Source organism: Eptatretus burgeri, chromosome 4 (assembly GCF_056783735.1).
Source record: "Eptatretus burgeri isolate ZD-2024b chromosome 4, Ebu_testis_v1, whole genome shotgun sequence".
Taxonomy (NCBI): domain Eukaryota; kingdom Metazoa; phylum Chordata; class Myxini; order Myxiniformes; family Myxinidae; genus Eptatretus; species Eptatretus burgeri.
Genome location: NC_140964.1, coordinates 141,956,107 through 141,972,029, shown reverse-complemented (window position 1 = coordinate 141,972,029; position 15,923 = coordinate 141,956,107). Strand labels below are relative to the sequence as shown.

Below are 15,923 nucleotides of genomic sequence, written 5' to 3'. Positions count from 1 at the left end.
TACCACCTCGAACAGGATCTCATCTAAAAAACTTAATATTGCCTCAACATTACCTTCACAACGACAACTACACCGACATGAACAGGATCTCATCTAAAAAAATTAATATTACCTCAACATTACCTTCACAACGACAACTACACCGCCTAGAACAGGATCTCATCTAAAAAAATTAATATTGCCTCAACATTATCTTCACAACAACTACACCGCCGAGAACAGGATCTCATCTAAAAAAATTAATATTACCTCAACATTACCTTCACAACAACTACACCGCCATGAACAGGATCTCATCTAAAAAAATTAATATTACCTCAACATTACCTTCACAACGACAACTACACCGCCTAGAACAGGATCTCATCTAAAAAATTAATATTGCCTCAACATTATCTTCACAACAACTACACCGCCTAGAACAGGATCTCATCTTAAAAAATAAATATTACCTCAACATTACCTTCACAAAAACTTCACCGCCTGGAACAGGATCTCATCTAAAAAAATTAATATTACCTCAACATTACCTTCACAAAAACTTCACCGCCTGGAACAGGATCTCATTTAAAAAAAATAAATACTCGAAGCGAACGTAGAATTCTTCTTACATTCGCTTCTGACTTTACCTATTACTTGTTGACAACTGTATACGCAATTTCCGGTTACTTCGGCCTGGATTCGGGATCAGCGATCAAATAATGTAAATCACGATGAAAATTTTTTTTTGATGATGCGGGAGATATCTTTATTAAAATCAGTGGAGGAAATGTACACCATGTCTGATATTATTTGGGTCTTTCATGTCTCCGACGATGCTTTATCTCCCGGCATGCATCATTCCCCATGACAAAAACCGGAAGCAAAAAAAACTGGAAGCAAAAGGGTCATAGCCAACGACACGGATTCACAATTGCCAGAGTATTGTGTTGTTTTTGTTGTTTCCTATTCTCTCATGTGCACGCGTTAAGTAATATTCACAAGATAGAAATAAAACCCAATCGTGTTTATACACCGCACAGCGTTTAAAAACAACCCGAAGCAAAAGGGTCAGAGCCAACGACACTGATTCCAAATTGCCAGGGGTATTGTGTTATTGTTGTTGTTTCCTATTCTCTCATGTGCACGCGTTAAGAAATGTTCACAAGATAGAAATAAAACATAATCGTGTTTATACACTGCACAGCGTTTAAAAAAAAAACTGGAAGCAAAAGGGTCATCGCCAACGACAGGGATTCCAAATTGCCAAGGTATTGTGTTGTTGTTGTTGTTGTTGTTGTTGTTACCTATTCTCTCATGTGCACGTGTTAAGTAATATTCACAAGATAGAAATAAAACCCAATTGTGTTTATACACCGCACAGCTTTTTTAAAAAACCGGAAGCAAAAGGGTCAGAGCCAACGACACTGATTCCAAATTGCCAGGGATATTGTGTTATTGTTGTTGTTGTTTCCTATTCTCTCATGTGCACGCGTTAAGTATGAAGCTCACTGCGTTCGCTAATAAACAAGGAACAGGACGACACGACGTGCTGTGTTTCTTTATAATGAGATATTTAAAACATGCGGCCAATTATGACTGTGCATTTAACAATAGTCAATACGTGTACAGATAAATATATCGGTGATGTCTTGTGTCTCGTCCCGTGACCCCGTCTCGTCCCATGACCCCGTCTCGTCCCGTGAACCCGTGGGTGACCCCGTCTCGTCCCGTGAACCCGTCACGTCCCGTGACCCCGTGGGTGGCCCCTTCTCGTCCCGTGACCCCGTCTCGTCCCGTGACCCCGTGGGTGACCCCTTCTTGTCCCGTGACCCCGTCTCGTCCCGTGACCCCATGGGTGACCCCGTCTCGTCCCGTGAACCCGTCTCGTCCCGTGACCTCGTCTCGTCCCGTGAACCCGTCTCGTCCCGTGAACCTGTCTCGTCCCGTGAACCCGTGGGTGAAGGTGTCTTGTAAGCACGTCTTGCCCTTTGACCCCATTAACACGTGTCCTCTGGACATGTCGTTCTGTTTCCCTCTGACAGAGAGTGCTGGTCTTGGTGGCTGTCGATGTGGATGCTGTTTGTGCTTGTAAAACCCTGCAGGTAACAAACTTACCCCCAATCACCCAACACTTGACATCCACCTCAATCTTTCCCATTTAATTCTTCCTACTTTGATGAATACAAATGATTGTTGTTTTTATGATCAATGGGGATTTGTTTCTTCTGTTTCTTTCGTTTCCTTCCAAAGCATTGCTGTTCCAGCAGCGTGTAAACACAGCACTCCATTATGTTCGAACTTTCAACAATGAAATTACATCTGTCCGTTGAAACTAAAGAGGACTTGACTTGATCAAACTGCTGCATACAGTGTGGAAGGAAAGTGAAAAGTTTTGTTCATTTTAATTTTATTTAAACTGAAAGAAACACTGAAATCCTGGTAGTTCGTGAGAGGGGAAGTTTAACCAGAACAAAACGGTGTTCTTTGTGTGTTGTTTTGTGTATTTTGTGATTGTGACCTGTGTCGGGGGCTGTTTAACTGTATTTATAAAGCTGTAGTTGTGTTCATAACAGTTTTAGTGGGTAGTTGGGTTAGTTTCGTGAAAGAAGCAGGGAGAGGCCTCGTGTTAAGTTTAGTGTTAAGTTAGTTGTGGCCTTGAGAGTGTGGGGGTGAAAAAGGTTATAAATATAAACCGAAGGAGAAAGGAAGAGGAGTTCATAAAATGTAACAGTTGCTCAATGTGAACCACATCAACAATGGGGGAAGCAGAGAGTTCTTATTGTTGTAGGAAGTGTGAGGAGATCGTCCACTTGAGGAAGGTTTTTACCGGGTTGAAGGAACACATCGATAATAATTTGCAGCAAGTCACAGAATGTGAGAGATTTGGAGATGATAGTTGGTTACAGTTGTGGAGTGAGGTTGCTGAAGATATTGAAAGTGGTGATGGTGCAGTGGGTGCAGGTGGTGGTGGAGGTGCAGCGGGTACAGGTGGTGGTGGGTGGCGGAAGTGCAGCGGGTGCAGGCGGTAGTGGATGTGCAGCGGGGTGCGGGTGGTTGTGGAGGTGCAGCGGGTGCAGGCGGTGTGGAAGTGCAGTGTGTGCAGGTGGTGTGGAAGTGCAGCAGGTGCAGCCTGTGTGGAAGTGCAGCGGGTGCAGGTGGTGTGGAAGTGCAGCGGGTGGTGGAGGTGCAGCGGGTGCAAGCGGTGGTGCAGCGGGTACAAGCGGTGGTGGAGGTGCAGGCGGTGGTGGACCTGCAGCGGGTGTAGACAGTGGTGGAGGTGCAGCAATAGTGATTGGTAGACATGAGGTATTTGAGACAGTTTTTGTGGGTGATGAGATTATTAAATAAGTTGATTCTTCATTCTGCAGGAAGGATTGCAGACACAGAATTCTGTGTAGTTTTGAAGGAGCGGGAGTTCGGGACATTGAAGGAAGGTAAACGATATTGCATCAGGCCACGGCAGGAAGAAGTTGGTTGTGGTACACCTCGGTGTGAATGATGTATGGAAAGTTTACTCAGAGGTTTTGAAAAATAGACACAGGATATTGGGTAAGCGGCTGAAAGCAAAGGGTTGTGAGGTCATGTTTTCTGGGATTCTCCCAAGATTAAGAAATGATATAGAAATTATGAGCAGAGCGATAGACGTCAACCAATGGCAGGAAGAATGGTGAAGGGAGGAAGGTTTTACATTTAGGAAGCAATGGGAATCATTTCAGGGACAAGGAGTGTTTCCGGGTGATGGCCGTATATTAAATAGAAAGGGGACAGCAAGGTCTGCAGTGGGAATTGAGGAAGGAATTCAGGCTGTTTTTCGGTAAGCGGAGGGTGTGGAAGCTATTAAGGAAGAAACTGATGTAATAATTGGGATGAGTAAGGCCAGGCAGGAAAATATAATTTCAGGAAGGGAAAAGTTAAACATATTCTATACCAATGCCAGAAGTTTAAATAATAAGATGGAAGAGCTTGAAGCCAAAGTAGATAGCGAGGAGTACGATGTAGTTGCAGTGAGTGAGACATGGTTTTAGGAGGAGAGTAACTGGAGGACAGGATGAGAAGGTTACAAGGTGTATCGGTGTGATCGGAAGGAGAGAATAGGAGGAGGAGGAGCAATCTGGGTAAAGGACAGCATTACATCAAGAGAGGGTGACAGTAAGGAAGGAATAAATGTTGAGGATTCTGTATGGGTCGAGATTAGAGATTGTAAAAACAGTAAGATACTGGTAGGATGCTTTTATAAGGCTCCGGGTGTGAAGGAAGAAGAGGAAGGAGGAGCACATGAAGGATTCAAAAGGGCATGTGGTAAGGGAAGAGTATTGATGATGGGGGGATTTAACTTGCCAGGGATAGATTGGGTCCAGGAACAGGGAAAGGGCAGAGCAGATGAAGATTTCCTGGTTTCAGTCCAGGATTGCTGTTTCACCCAGTTTGTAGATAAGCCCACGAGGGGGAGTGCAGTGTTAGACCTCCTTTTAAGTAATGATCCCAATGATCCTGCACCAAAGACCTTAAAATATATAAAAGCTAGTGTTGCTTCCTTTGGGTACAAGGAGAGAATTGGGTGATGCAGATTGGAAGACTCTAACAAAAGGACACTCATCACCAGAGAAATAGGAAACCTTCAAGGAGCAAATGTGTAGAGTGCAGAGTAAGTATATTCCAATGAGGTGTAAAACTAGAAGTAGAAAGAGACCAGGGTGGTTGAGCAGTGAGATAAGGAACGCTATTCAGGAGAAGCAGAAGGTATTTATTAGGTTTAAAATAACAGGACTGGAGTTAGATTTATATCATTATCGGAGTAAACAGAGGCAAGTGAAGAAAATAACTCGGCAAGCCAAAAAAGAGTTTGAGAAGGACGTGACGAAGAATACTAAACATAATAACAAGGCTTTCTTTAAATATATCAGGGTAAAAGAACAGGTGAGGACCAGTGTGGGCCCATTGAGGAAGAGCACCGGGAGAGTGGTTAGTGATGAAAGTGAGATGGCAGGCTTATTAAACAGGTATTTTACTTCATCTTTTACACAAGAATAGACAGGAGAATCTATCGAGGAAGTGAGGAAGGGCTTTTACAGAAGATCCAGGTTGGAGTGGAGGAAGTAAAGGAACAGCTCGGTAATCTAAGAGTAGATAAGGCTCTGGGTCCAGATAATAATATGCACCCGAGAGTATTGATGGAGGTGTAACCGGGCGTAGTGGTGTGCGCCTGTAATCCGGCTACTCGGAGGCTTGGGTTGGAGGATCGCTTGAGGATGGGCGCTCTGCGCTGGGCTGTGCTATGAGAGGGTTTGGGGCAGCCCGGAATCATGGCGAAACACAATCCTTATCCCTGTGTCGTAAGAGGCGACCAGGGTTGCGTCAGGAAGGGTATCCGGCGTAAAACCTGTGCCAAATCAGTATGCGGATCATAACGGATGATCCGCTGTGGCGACCCCTAACGGGAGCAGCTGAAAGAAGAACAACAGTATTGATGGAGGTGTCTGAGCAGGTAAGCGAAATGTTAACGGATATTTTCAATAGATCCCTGGAGTCAAGACAGGTACCGGAGGATTGGAGAGGAGCAAATGTAACACCACTATTAAAGAAAGGATCCAGAGAAGAATTGGGAAACTATAGACCTGTTAGTTTGACTTCAGTTGTGGGGAAGGTGTTGGAGACATTAATTAAAGACCGGATGAGGAACCATTTAAACAAATACAAACTAATTAAAGGTAGTCAGCATAGGTTTGCCAAAGGTAGTTCCTGTTTAACAAATCTTTTCGAGTTCTATGAAGCAGTGTCTGATTGGGTGGATGAGGGAAAGGCAGTGGACATAGTATATCAAGACTTGAAGAAGGAATTTGATAAGGTACCACATCGGAGGTTGTTAGCCAAAGTGAGGGATTGTGGAGTGGCTGGTCAGGTATCTAATTGGATTGTAAACTGGCTTTGTGTAGTGGGAGGAAGCAAAGAGTGGCTGTGAGTGGGAGGATGTAAGTCGCGGGGTACCTCAGGGATAAGTACTCGGACCATTTATTATTCATTAGTTACATCAACGATTTGGATAATGGGGTAAAGAGTAAGCTTTCCAAATTTGCAGATGACACAAATTGCAGAGGTGAGGTGGATAGCAGAGGGGGTGGTGATCAGATTCAGGAAAGTATTGATACTTGTATGGATTGGGTAAAAGATTGGCAGATGGAATTTAACCTGAGCAAGTGTAAGGTTTTGGGGATGGGAAAGAACAATGAAAATGGAGATTACAGGATGCAAGGGGAAATTTTGGAGCATGTCACAGGAGAAGGATCTGGGAGTGGTCATAGATATGGGAGGTAAGCAGGCAGCACAGTGCCAGGCTGCTAAAGGTAGAGCAAATGGGGTTTTAGGCTGTATAAGGAGGGGGATCAATTATAAATCAAAAGAGGTGGTGTTAACATTGTATAGGAATTTAGTGAGGGCCACATCTAGAATATTGTGCACAGTTCTGGTCACCACAACTCAGGAGGGACAGAAATGCCTTGGAGAGGGGGTCAGCGTCGGGCTGCGAGATTGATTCCGGGCCGAGATAGACTCAGCTCTGAGGAGCGGCTGAAGGAGACAGGGCTTTATACACGAGAAAGGAGGCGGTTACGAGGAGATATTTTGGAGATGTTTAAGATAATGAAAGGTAAAGATAAAATAAGTGAAGATGAATTATTCAACAGAGTCGACAGTGACAGAACCAGGGACCATAGTCTGAGAGTAAAGAAGAGGGGAGTTAAGACGGTAGTAAGGTCGGGGACTTTTACTCAGAGAGTAGTGAATGCATGGATTGGTCTCCCTGGAAAGGTAGTGGCAGCAGAAACAGGAGATAAGTTAAAATTAGAATTCGTTAGGTACCTGGAAGTTATGGAGATAGTCGGGTATGGGGATGATGATAAGACTTTTAGGTAGTTTGAGTATTGATGGGTGATTGTGTGCGTGTGTGCGGAGTGATGTTTGTGGGGGTCTCATCAAGTGGTGTTGTGTGGTTGATGTGTTTTTTAACCAAGCCCATGACCCCTACCCTGAGATGAAAAAAAAAAACCACAAAAACACGATTTTTAAATAAAAAAGTTTTTTTTTGCATTTTTCTTTTTTGTATCTTGTGCTGATAAATGAGTGTGGTGTTGATGTAGTGCATGCACGATGGGCTGAATGGCCTCCACCTGTGTCTGATTTCCTTGTGTAATTTGGTCAACAGGTTGGGTGTGTGACGAGGATGAAATTATTCAATTTTGGTGAAGATCCGGATCTGAGAAAAAAAAAAGTTTTTTTTAACGGGATTCTTCACCCATTGAGAGATGGGGGGCAAAAACGATCTTTAACACGATATCTCGAAGGTTGTGGATGGATGTTGACAAAACTTGGTGGATGAGTCGTTTGGTGACGATAACAAGCCGGTTTGATTTTGGTTAAGATCAGCAGGTCCGAATCAGTGGGATACAACACGTAAACTGTTTAGTCCGGCGGAGGGATGCGCTCTACCGAGTGCCGTTCTTGTTCCCAATGCGTTCTTTCACCCCCTTCATGTAATACTTCGGACTCTCTCACCCTGTCGTAGTGCCTGTTCCAGTGTGATCAGATATCGTATTCTCTCGTCCCGGTGACCGGGTGGAGTAACCTTGAGGCTGCTTTCCAGCAGCACCGAGAACAGGTACGACTTGTTCCCTGAAATCTCGAACGCTCCTTTCAATGCTGCTGAACGTTGTGATTGGAGAATGATTACAGATGTTGTCATGCGCTCATTTCCAAGCTGATCAGATGACGACGGTCATTTTGATGGTGAAATGTGTTGTCAAAGTCAATGTATTGGAGAATGTTAGGACTGTGTGGAAGTGCACGATTTAATTAATTATTATTTTTTATCCCCGGATGCTTTTTCGAAGGAAAAAACAAACAAACAAACAAATGGGGAGATATTGTAATCGGGTCTGTCCGTCATGCAGATGTTCACCAAACCTGGTAATTATTACCACCAAGTGGCATGAAGGTGCTAAACACTTGTCATTTTTGGCCCCGCCCCCCTGGGTTGGTGGGCTCACAAGGTCAAACACCGAAAAATGCGATTGTGGTCACATTTTGAAACTGTTTCAATGAAACCTTGTCAATGCAATCAACATTAGGGGACGCATGAAATATGTAAAAAAAAATTATTACTTGACCCCTGATTCATGCCCCAAGAGTGGGGCCTTGGGGTCACAGGGGTCAAAATGGGAAGAAGAAAAAAAATTAACTCTAAATTTGATATTGGGTCATTCCTGGCGGAACTTTTTGCAATCTTTCAACTTTGTTTTCGGTGGGAAGCGTGGAGATTTGCGATGATGCGCCGACAACTTTGCTCTCGTCGTTTTTGTGAATTATATCGACTTTGTTGTTGTTGTAAGTGTTGGGTCGGCTTGTTGCGTATTCCTGTGTTGATCCACGATGCTGGGGTCTTCGAATGAAATCCCATGGACCACGTCGATTGGAACATCGTCCGGTTCACGTAAATATGCATTGATGTCTCCACGCGTCTTTGTTACTACAAGCTCCACGATCAATGTTAAACCTGTTGTTTATGAAAGTGTCAACTAATGTTACCAAGTGGTTCCTGCTTACCCAAGCCGTCTTGTGCCTTGCAGAGTGCCGACTAACTGCCGGTGTAAACCCCGTGTGCAGTTTTCTCTCTTTTTGTTCCTCAATTGTGGTGTGACCGGAGATCTCGTCGATAATCTGCGGCCAGACCACCACCACCGATTCTTCGTCGTCGATTCACGCCGCCCCATCCACCTTGTTAACGCCTTCGCCACACAGGTAAGAGAGAAAACGTTGAGTGTCCAATTAAAAAGGTTAATGTGCTGCGAGTGTTTCGAAACCGGATAACAACGATGTCCTCCACGACAGGGTAAAGGAATAGCGAGCGGCATGCCTTCTCATGTTTGCTAACTAGAACATAACATTTACCACTCGTTCAATCAAAATAGTCTGTTGGATAAAAATATTTTTTCCTTATACACTATCCATCTGGCTTTCAATGAGCTCCATGAACATGTGAGCAAAACCCATTGGTCTCCTTCCTTTCCAAACGAAAAGAGAATATTAAACAGAGTAAACTCAACCGCTTGTCAGATCGAGACAAAATTTTCACCGTCGGTGCGACTACTCATGTAGATTGTTGTAATCATAATTATGACGTCATAGGTCACGTGGTTTGGCATCCACATTGGATTTACCCGAAAACTCATAAAAAATCATCTCCAAAACGGCTGGACAGATCAAGGGGAAACTTCACACAGATGGTCCTCAAGCCATGGGTGTACAACTTTGTTAAGGAATCATTGATAGGTTACATGGTTTGGCAGCCATGTTGGATTGAACAAAAATATTGACTCATGGTTTCTCTGTAACCGTTTAATCAATCGACGTGGAACTTGATGTTTATGATCGAGTGGTGATGGGAATACATGTTTTAAATTTCACCTTGATCAGATGCATGGTCTGGCAGTCAGAATTATTTGATTTTTTGATATGGGTTTTTATTTATTTTTTATTTTTGAATAAGACTCACTTGGATGTGCCTGGTGGGTTTGAGGGTAGAGGAGTATCAGCTGAAATATGAATCCTCTCCAGGTTCCTCCTGATGACTACATCTTTGCTTTTTGCTTGTTCGGGTTCCTTCTGATGACTCCAATGCAGGACTTGTACCTATTTGGTCTTCTTGATTTGAATTGATTTGAATTGAATTTATTTTAATCCCATTCTAAATTCAATTGAATAATGAATAATATTTTAAAAACGTCATTGGTCAGGGTCAGGTGTCCGATCAAAGCGGGACATCTTGGCACCCGGCCATCACTGCCAGGAGTTATAAAGTGGCAGTTTTCGTAATGTCTCTTAATTACGTAACACACCAGTACACAAACACCACATAAAACAAGTCCTGGTGAGTGAGGGTCTGCAATCTCTGATTGCTCTTTTTCTTGTGACAATATATCGTGTCCACAACCTCCTCATTATATCGTGCTGCAACCTACATGTCAAGCAGTGAAGTAAAGGCCAAGATGACGGAACTACCTGTTCTAAAGGTGACGTCGCAGTCATGAACGTGCATATTCACATTTCGTTTATTAGTCAGCAAATTTTAACTTTTACTTCCCCATTCCACCATTTCCACGTGAAACCACGGTCCTATAACGTGTGTGGAAGCCGCGCCATGGCCGGCAGTTCCATGAGCTTTGCTAAGCGTTTGAGGTTGTTTCAGGTTTGTGTCGTCGTACGAGAAGGAGATGACATTCAACTTCCTGACTATGATGAAATATTTCGTGAAGATGAAGAACAGTGGGATGGAGGAGAGGAAGTGATGGATGAAGATGAGCAAAAGGAAAAAGAAACTACAGATGAGGTGCGCACACATGTATTTGAAGAAACCTTCCAGTGTTACGATAAGAAAGAAAAAGGTTAATGATAAAAGTGAACATATTTTTGGTGAATAGTAATAATATTGATGATGTTAAGTTTGGGGGAGAGAAGCGTTCGTGAAGAATTCAGAAAGGCATGTGGTAAGGGAAGAGTATTGATCATGGAGGATTTTAATAATGCATATTCATTACGTCGATTATGGGGAATAAGCATACGACACAGTGCCAGGTCGCTGTACGTAAGGATAACAGGGTTTTAGGTTGTATTTGTAGGGGGATAGATCGACATCTATACATAAGAGCTCGATCTCAGTGTGCGTCCGTCCTTCCGTCCATTGAGCCGTGTGACGATATGTCTATTATTTACGTACTCTTGGAATGTACCTTTAGTCTGCTGAGACCCCTTAGTCTTTTGAAGACCCTGAAGATGCAAAATACCCCAAATACCTAAAATATTCAAAATGCCAAACATAAAAGCCAAAATACTTCAAACACCTAAAAGACCCAAAGCATCCAAAACTGTGACTTCAGGTACCCAACCCCCCCCCTCAAACTGTGCTCCCCTCCCCCTTTATTCAAATCTTCAATCCCCTCTCTGCCCTCCCCCCCACAGGCCAACTCTGTCATCCCCTCCCCCTGTTTTTTTCAAGTCCTCAACTGCCCAAAACCCCAAGTACTCAATTCCCCTTCCAACCACAAGTCCACCACCCCCCTCCCTCTTCCAACTCCATGCATCCTCATCCTAAACTCTCTGTCCTCCCCTCCCCATTACTTCGGGTTCTTAATAATGTTACACAAATATACACAAAGGACTTTGGCGCATAAGAAGGCCTTTTTATTTGGCCGATATCATGCCTGCATTGTTCCTGTTCCCGTTTGTTAAGAACAATGTTAAAAGTAAATAAAGATGGAACGTTAAATTCACAATCATTTCCCCCTTTCTTCCCTTATCTTCGCTTCAGTCCATGGACTGATGTGTGTGTTTGCTTGTCGCGCTACTACTCCTACAGTTGTGCGCCGATTCCATCCAGACTTGCTTCATCGGATCAGCATGACCCCAATTAGTGTATTGGGGTGTTTATATCTCTATCTGGTCTTGGAGGGGAGGGTTAGGGACACAAATTCTCGATGTAAATGTGTATCGTGTAGTGCCGCCTCCAGGTGAGGGAGGGTATTACAAGTCTCCATCATTTACAGTTCAGTATTCCTGTCTCCACGTTTTCCAGTGCTGTGAGGTGTTTGGAATTGTAAGCAGTAGGTATGTTTTTGCTTCATGCACGTAACTTCATGGGTTTTTATTATTATTATTATTGCCTATTACGGAGCTGTGAGTTCCCTATACACCACCCAAATAAAGGTATGCGTCAGAAGAACGTGTTGTGTGCTTAGAACAAGATCACCCGTCGGGCGGGTGGGTACTCTGTTAGTTATAACTTGAAGGAGGAAGTGTTAACACTCGACAGGAATTTAGTGAGAACTCCTCCAGAATATTGTGTTCAGTTCTCATCACCACATCTGAGGAAGGACATAGCTACCATGGAGAGGGTTCAGTACATAACTTCTGGAGTGACTGGGCCTAGCTAGTTCAAAGGAGACCAGTGTTTATACATTGAAAGGAGGGGATTATAAAGGGATGTGATAGAGATGTTTTAGATAATGAAGGATATAGACAAAGGCAATGCAGACGTTTTTCAGCATTAAGAGCACAATCGATTAGGACAGTGACAGGTCCCAAAGCCACAACCTGAGAGGAAAGAAGAGGAGAGTTGGGACAGTCGTGAGGAAGGGTTGAAATGGTCTCCCTGCAGAGGTAGTGTTAGCAAAAATGGTAGATCGGTTGAAACTTCATTTTGATCGGTATAGAGGCATTGGAGATAGAGAGATGTGGATATTGGCAGGACTGGTAGGAATGGATGGGTGATTGTATACAGGAATAATGATTTTGATGTATGTGAGATATCAGGAGAAATTGAATACGTTTCGTTCATTCCTCACCCGACAATCTAATTCAGCCTCCTCCCCTCACGAAAATACCCTGGGAATGTCCCTGTGCTTCTCTCACTCTCCTCAAACCCTCTCCCCAGTGAAATAAACTGAACTAAAGCGAAGTCGACAGCGCAGCATCGCAAATCCACACGCTTCCCACCGAAAGCAAAGTTTAAAGATGGCAAAAAGTTCCATCAGGAATGACGCAGTATCACATTTTGAGTTGTAAAAAATTCTGTTTTGACCCCCTGTGACCACATGTAACTTATCTTGGCAGCGATATTCATGTCTCTGCTGGCTGTGAGCCAGAGGTCAACAGACGTCTGGGTCGGGCCTGGGGAGTCATGTATTCACTGGATCATGGGGTGTGGCACTGCCGGTACCTTTGCGGAAGGACGAAAGTCTGAGTCTTCAGATCCTTGGTGCTTCCAGTCTTGCTCTATGGATGTGAGACTTGGACTCTGATCAGGGATCTGAGACGGAGACTCAATTCCTTTGGTACCAGGTCTCTTCGGAGAATCCTTGGCTATCAAACAGACCGTGACCGTGAGCGTCAGCTGCGGCTGTATGGACATGTGGCTCATTTTCCTGACACTGATCCTGCTCACCAGATTCTCTCAGCGAGGGAGCCTCGTGAGTGGAGGAGGCCAACGGGCTGACCACATGCCTCGTGGTTGCAGCAGGTTGATCAGCATCTCCAGGAGATGTGGATGGGCCAGGCATCTGCCTGGGGGGATGGCCAGACGAAGACCCCTGGAGTACCGACAGAACGTGGATGCAGCGACGCACTGCTCCATACCTGACCTGACCTGACCACATGTCCCCACCTCCTGGGGCAATCCAGGGGTCAAATCCAAATAATCGTTACATAAATCATGTGGATTAGTCCAATAGTCCAATAATCATCCAATGTTGATTGCACACACATCGTTTCATTTAAAAATGTTTTAAGATGTGCCCGGAATTGCAAAAAAAAATTATTATTATTATTTTGCATACTCAGTCGAGGTTCATGCCAATGCTAATACACAGAAACATATAACAAGGCAGGAGACCAGAGGGGCGGGATAGGGAAACACAAAATGATGGGGAACAAAGACAATCGGATATCTGTGGAAGGGAAAGGGACGGGGCGGGGTACACCAGGTAAACAAGATGGACACTAAAGGGACTTTCAGGAAGGAAAGCAGGGAATTTGAAGGTTGGTTTGGGGTGGATTAACAGGGGTAGAAAAGATTGAGGTTTTGGATGGGGGAAGATATAAGATGTTGGTGAACAGCTTCTTTGAAGACCTGGAAGGAGGAGTGGGATTGAAGAGAGTGTGGCAGTTTGTTCCAGAGGTGGGAAAAAAGAGGAATGAAAGAGTGAAAGTGAGCAGCAATTCTTGATTTTTGCCAGTTTCACCAGAAGGGGGGTTTGGTAGACTTTGAGTGCCCTGAGGAAATATAGCAGGGACAGATCACAGACAGAGCATGGGGGTGAGGCTGGAAAGGAGACGCTTGGAGACAGAAAGACCACCGACCTGGCTCCGGTGAGAGACCGAAAGACTCAGCTTCATTGCTGGAGATACCAATGATCCTAAAAGCCTTTGTTTCCACAGCATGAAGTTGAGCTAGGTGTGAGGCAGGAGCACCACCCCAGCTGGGAGAGCAGTACTGCACCAGCCCAGAGGGGGGGGGGGGAGCAGTACTCCATCTGGCTGCAGACGAAAGCTTTGTATGTGGTCAGGAGCTTAGGTGTGCCAAGGAAGGACTTTGCATGACAGAGGATGCCCAGTAGGCAACTGGCTTTGGAGGCCAGCTTGGAGATGTGGCTTTCCCAGGACAGATCGTGGCAGATAGTGAAGCCCACAAGCTTGAATTAAAACATCTTCAAGAGGATTGTTGAGAAAGTAGATTGGGGTGAGGTGGGGGGGGGGGTTCCAAAGGGTAATTTTGGGGAGACATGGTGAGGGTGAGAGATTTGTCAGGATTGAAAGACATATTCCAAGTGTTTGACTAGCTTGTGATTTTATCCAGGTCTGCAGGGAGTGAAGAAGCTGCTGCTTGCCGATCTGAGGGATGACAGATGGCACGGCAGAGGGTGGTGTCATCAGCAAAAAGATAAAGAGGATTTTCCAGAGAGTCGGAGAGATCATTGATGAAAATCAGAAAAAGCACTGGGCCCAGAACACGACCTTGAGGAACTCCACCTTGGACAGGAAGTGGATATGAGAGAATTGCATTAAGAGCCACACGTTGACTGTGACAGGAGAGGAAGTCGAGGAGCCATGAGTGGAGATGGCCTCGGATACCATAGGAAGAGTTTGGTGAGCAGGGCAGGGTGCCAGACCGTATCGAAAGCATGCGATATGTCGAGGGATATGGCTCTGATCTCATGCTTGGCACTTGGGATGTCCATCCATTGTTGGGAGAGCAGAAGCAGCATATCCAGCGTAGTGACCTGGTCTGAAACCAAATTGATGATCGGAAATCAAGACATTGGAGAAGAGGAAGGATTTAATGTCTGAAGCGATGATTAATTCCATAATCTTGCTGATGATTGGGAGAAGTTAAATTGGTTGGAGTTGCAGGGATCTGTTTTTGCACCTTTTTATTCAGGGCAGTAATGTTTGCTGATTTTTAAGCAGATGGCAGATGACCTTGAGCAAATGAAATGGTGAAATGAACAGCGATAGGGTGAGCAAGAGCAGAGGAGCAGGTTTTTGGACAGGTGGGCTAATGCCGTATGGAATGGTTGCAGAATCTGAGTCGAGGTTTGATAACAAACTCTCCACCTTGTCAGGAGAAAAGGACACAGAGTCCAGGAACACCTGGGTGCGATTGGGTAAGGTGGTTACAGAAAGTGATGGGTTTGGGACAAAAGATTTTGAAGCAAACACCAAGTTTAGACATTCAGCCTTTTCACGTGCGGTGTCAGCTTTGCGGCCGTTTGAGGTAAGGGAGGGGATGGAGGGGGAACATACACCAGAAACAGACCTGACTACATGCCACCACGATTTGGAGGAGGGAGAGAGGTTTGAGAGTTCAGACTTGAGCTCAGAAAGATGTTGTTTTCTGGCTCTCCTGAGGGTAGATACACACTTGTTCCGAGCTTTATGAAAGGAACTGAGATTACCCTCAGTTGGGTTTGCTTTCCATGAGGCAAAGGCAAGTTGTTTCAGGACAACTGTCTTGCCACAAGCTTCAGTGTACTATGGGTGGGAGAAAGGGTAGGACAACTGAAGATGAGAGGGGATAAATCTCAGTTCATGGGAGGGATAAATCTGAAGACGAGATGGAATAAATCTTCCATAAAGCTTGGAACAAGTGTGTGTGCGTGCGTGCGCGCGTATCCCGTCCCAAATTGGGTAGGGTCAAAACTGACACTGCTCTTGCACCTTCATGCCATGTGGTGATCATAACTACCAATGTTGGTGAATTTCTGTCCAACCATTTAGGAGATAGCGTGACAGACAGACAGACAGAGCCAATTACAACATCCCTCATTATTATTATTATTATTATTATTATTATTATTATTATTACGATTATTATTGTCTTCAAAAAGTGTGGTAATGGT

At 44.5% G+C, this 15,923-nt stretch overlaps 1 protein-coding gene across 2 annotated transcripts in view; it reads left to right on the top strand.

The window, feature by feature from the left end:
• CDC45 (cell division cycle 45) overlaps positions 1-15,923 on the top strand; it is a 49,976-nt gene that overhangs the window by 3,997 nt on the left and 30,056 nt on the right. For both annotated transcript variants that reach the window (XM_085880218.1, XM_085880217.1), the window contains exons 2-5: positions 2,025-2,084; positions 7,541-7,633; positions 8,638-8,772; positions 10,220-10,360. In XM_085880218.1, the coding sequence (XP_085736344.1) occupies positions 2,025-2,084; positions 7,541-7,633; positions 8,638-8,772; positions 10,220-10,360 (429 nt within the window). The remainder of the gene's footprint in view (positions 1-2,024; positions 2,085-7,540; positions 7,634-8,637; positions 8,773-10,219; positions 10,361-15,923) is intronic.